The sequence below is a fragment of the Sinocyclocheilus anshuiensis genome, unplaced genomic scaffold (genome assembly GCF_001515605.1).
Source record: "Sinocyclocheilus anshuiensis isolate Anshui unplaced genomic scaffold, SAMN03320099.WGS_v1.1 scaffold2114, whole genome shotgun sequence".
NCBI classification, from domain to species: Eukaryota; Metazoa; Chordata; class Actinopteri; order Cypriniformes; family Cyprinidae; genus Sinocyclocheilus; species Sinocyclocheilus anshuiensis.
The window spans coordinates 24,501-28,221 of NW_015555873.1; the positions used below are offsets into that span (position 1 = coordinate 24,501).

General features: G+C 35.3%; 1 protein-coding gene across 3 annotated transcripts in view; it reads left to right on the forward strand.

Annotated features, from left to right (window-relative positions):
• The window catches only part of LOC107675668 (GTPase HRas-like), a 28,288-nt gene that overhangs the window by 21,387 nt on the left and 3,180 nt on the right, over positions 1-3,721 (forward strand). For all 3 annotated transcript variants that reach the window (XM_016470086.1, XM_016470088.1, XM_016470087.1), the window contains one exon: positions 2,770-2,929. In XM_016470086.1, coding sequence (XP_016325572.1) covers positions 2,770-2,929 — 160 coding nt within the window. The remainder of the gene's footprint in view (positions 1-2,769; positions 2,930-3,721) is intronic.

Here is a 3,721-nt window from a genome sequence, read left to right on the forward strand (position 1 = left end):
AGAAAGGCGGGGCATAGAGGAGAAACAATAATGTACAGTATGTGGAAAATAATGTTTTTTTTTTTACTTTAAACCGTATAAACACATTTCATTGCACCAAATACATCAAATAATGTTCTTTTTAGCAACATCATATGACCCCTTTAAAATTTAGTTTTTTTAAAAATTTAATTTGTCACATTATTTTCATGGCATAAAACAGATTTTTATTACCATGATGCACAAAATCTCTTTCTCATTACTGTACTCAGAACAAAAGTATTGATATATTTGTTAAAATGTAAAGTGTTCATAAATCATACTACAGCGAGAATAAAAGTTACGCCTTCTTTCTTTGCGTGAACATTTGTGCGGCGTTATGCACATCTTCCCACATAGTGATGTAGATATGTGGGGGCGTGTTCGAACGAGCCGTTTTAGGTAGGCGTGGTTAACTCTTAACTTTTATAAAGAATATCTCTTTGGATTTGAGACTTTAGTCTTTGCAACTTTACAGATCTTCTTTATGCACCAAGAGCTTGTAACACTCCAAAGAGAAAGGAAAACTTGAAATCGCATCATATGACCCCTTTAAATTATAAAGTCGGCATTAAATGGAAGTTGCAATGTGTCCTTATTGTGACGTATATCTGAGTGAAATGGCTTTCAACAAAAAAATGTAAGGCGGGATTTAATCCATTTTTTGAGTTGATTCAATAGTTGGATCGATGTTGTTTGCTATTGGTGCGTTCTCATGTGAGTGACAGGTTGTCCCACTCCCTCTCGCCGATACACATGTCACCAGAGAAGAGATGCCATTGCAAAGGAAGTTATTTTGATTAAAGATTACGAGGGCACATGAATAATAAAAAAAAAATACAAATGTGCTCGGATTAATCATTTATAATAAACACTGCAATATTCAATATATATATATAAAAAAATAATTGTCAGTTTTGATTTTATGGTTCTTTTATTTATTTATTTGTTTGTTTATTTATTTATCGATCTATCTCTCTATCTATCCACCTTTTTTATTTTTGTGTGAAATATAGCCTGGACATGTTTTTGTGTTACCCAGGCCAAGAGCTGAAGTTGATGTGTTAAACTGTAAATCACAGAAAGTAGCGTCTTACGTGAGCCCATCAACCCTGTGACCTCCGAAATCACGTTAGCATTGATTCTGGTTCCCACTATCAGCTCTTAGTGTTATTTATCAGCACGTTTGACGAAACAACAGAAACACAACTTGGATTACACCCGTCTGATCCTTAAATTGCATTATGACTGAGCATCCGTCGCAAAATATTCAGTAGTTGTGCCTGAAAGGACAGCAGAAAGTGAGATGGAGTATGATAGTGCAGTGCCAGTGAAATCGATCAGTCAGTTAGACTAAAGGAGAGCGAGCGAGCGAGAGAGCTTTCAAGGACATGAAAGGAGAAAGGAAAAGGAGGATAACTGGATTATATCAATCCATTTGTTGTTTGTGGGTAATGGGGTCTAGATAATGGATTTTAAATACATGAAGTACAGTACAACATGGGGAACAGTAATGCACTGTTTAATATCAGCCGCAGGTGGCAGTTAAGTATAATAATCAGTTTGCATTATATACACTATCAGTCAAACGTTTGGAATAATTAAACACAAAATCAGCATATTAGAGTGATTTCTGAAGGATCATGAGACACTGAAGACTGGAGTAATGATGCTGAAAATTCAGCTTTGATCACAGGAATAAATTATATTATTAAAATATATTACAATAGAAAACAGTTACTTTAAATTGTAATAATATTTCACAATATTACTGATTTTACTGCATTTTTGATCAAATAAATTCAGCCTTGGAGATCATAAGAGACTCAAAAAAACCTTCTGACAACAGGATTTATTTCAATGCCCATGTTGCTGTATTTTTGATCAAATGAATGCAGCCCTGGTGAGCAGAAGAGACTTCTTTCCAAACTTTTGCCTGGTTTATTCTTCTCATTCAGCTTGAAAATGTAATGTTTTGGAAACTGACAAACTTGCAAGGTATTCAACGTAGAGTCTGTATGATATATTAATATCTGATTCACATTATATTCATGCAGACACTTTTAAACATTCACTGGGATTCGAACCCATGACCTTGGCGTTGCTAGCGCCATAATCTATCGCTTCAGATAGACACGAAAGACGGCAAACTAACCATCATGGAACCACAAGACGCATGGACGACTCAACTCACAACTGATTTCAATAGAATGTGGTGTTAGCATGGTGCTATGCTAACTACATGATAAATACTGAAATTTCAAAATTATTTACCAAATTCACATTTCAAAAACATATTGCAAATCAGATCTAAAATTTGACATGAATGGTATCATATATGTTGTTTTTACCTTCAAATTATGCAAAAAAAAAAGTGTATATCAGGTCGGTACAGTCGATGCACATGTAGTGTTTAGAGCAATGGCTGAGCAAAAGTTTTGTCGACTGCTTCTTTTGCTGGCTTCATGTGCTATCGGAAACTTCCTGCTTCCCACTTCTGAAGTTATAATTATTATCGAGGTCAAACTGACCTCTCTCGTGATTCTCTCGTGCAGAGAATGTACAGAAACGTGCAGATTTTGATTAAAGATTACCAAGACACGGATTAACTTGCATGGATTAATTGTTCAACTCAAGATGTGTGCTAAGAGAGTCCATTTTGATTTCATGTTTCTCCACATTTTGTTTCCGATCAAATGTCTGCCCCCAGTCTGGTTGTGTTTGACCGTGACATCTTGTGTTGGCTCTCAGGGAACAGATCAAACGGGTGAAGGACTCGGATGATGTGCCCATGGTGCTGGTGGGTAACAAATGTGACCTCCCGGCCCGGACGGTGGACACGCGACAAGCTCAGGAGCTCGCGCGCAGCTACGGGATCCCCTTCATCGAGACCTCGGCCAAAACACGACAAGTGAGTTTCTGTCAGGCAGTTAAAGAATTATTTATTTATTTGTCATTTTATTTTATTTATTTATTGGAACAAAACTAGTCAGACTGTGTCCAAAATCCATATTTCTTAAAGTATAGTCATCTACATTTGTACTTTTGTATACCCACCTACAGTACAGTATTTCTTCAGTATTTTTTGTTTTGTTTTGCTTTGCTTTAATTCCTTTCTTTTCTTTTTTTTGTGTTTTATGTGTTTTTTGTTTTTGCTTTTTTTGTTTTTCATTGTGGTTTTGTTTTGTGCAGAAAATGTCATTTTTACTAGTGTTAATTTCATTATTTGATGTAAAATCACGTAAATAAATTTTTATTTATTTATTTATTTAATATAGTTCTTGTTAACTATAATAACCCTGCCTCAAACTAGAAATAGCACACATTATTGCAAAGCAATATTTTAGTATGTGTGAAGGAGATAAGATATGCATTTAATTGTGACATTTTTTGTAAATATAAAGTCTCATATTTAAAAAGACTTATGTGTAATGAAGTACTGTGCACAAGTGCTGATTGTTTCTTCTTGAAGATTTTACAGTTTGTTGCTTTCAGGGACAACATTTATGATGGATCTATACTTTGGCTTTCTGAGTCTAGAGTTAGTCTCAGGGATTTTATAAGTTTAACAGTTCTGGAAGATTCCTTGGATTTACAGTGTTTAGTGCTGTAATTCTCCTCACAGCCACCCACACACACACCCACACTCATACACACACACACACACACCTACACACACACACACCCACACTCATATACACAC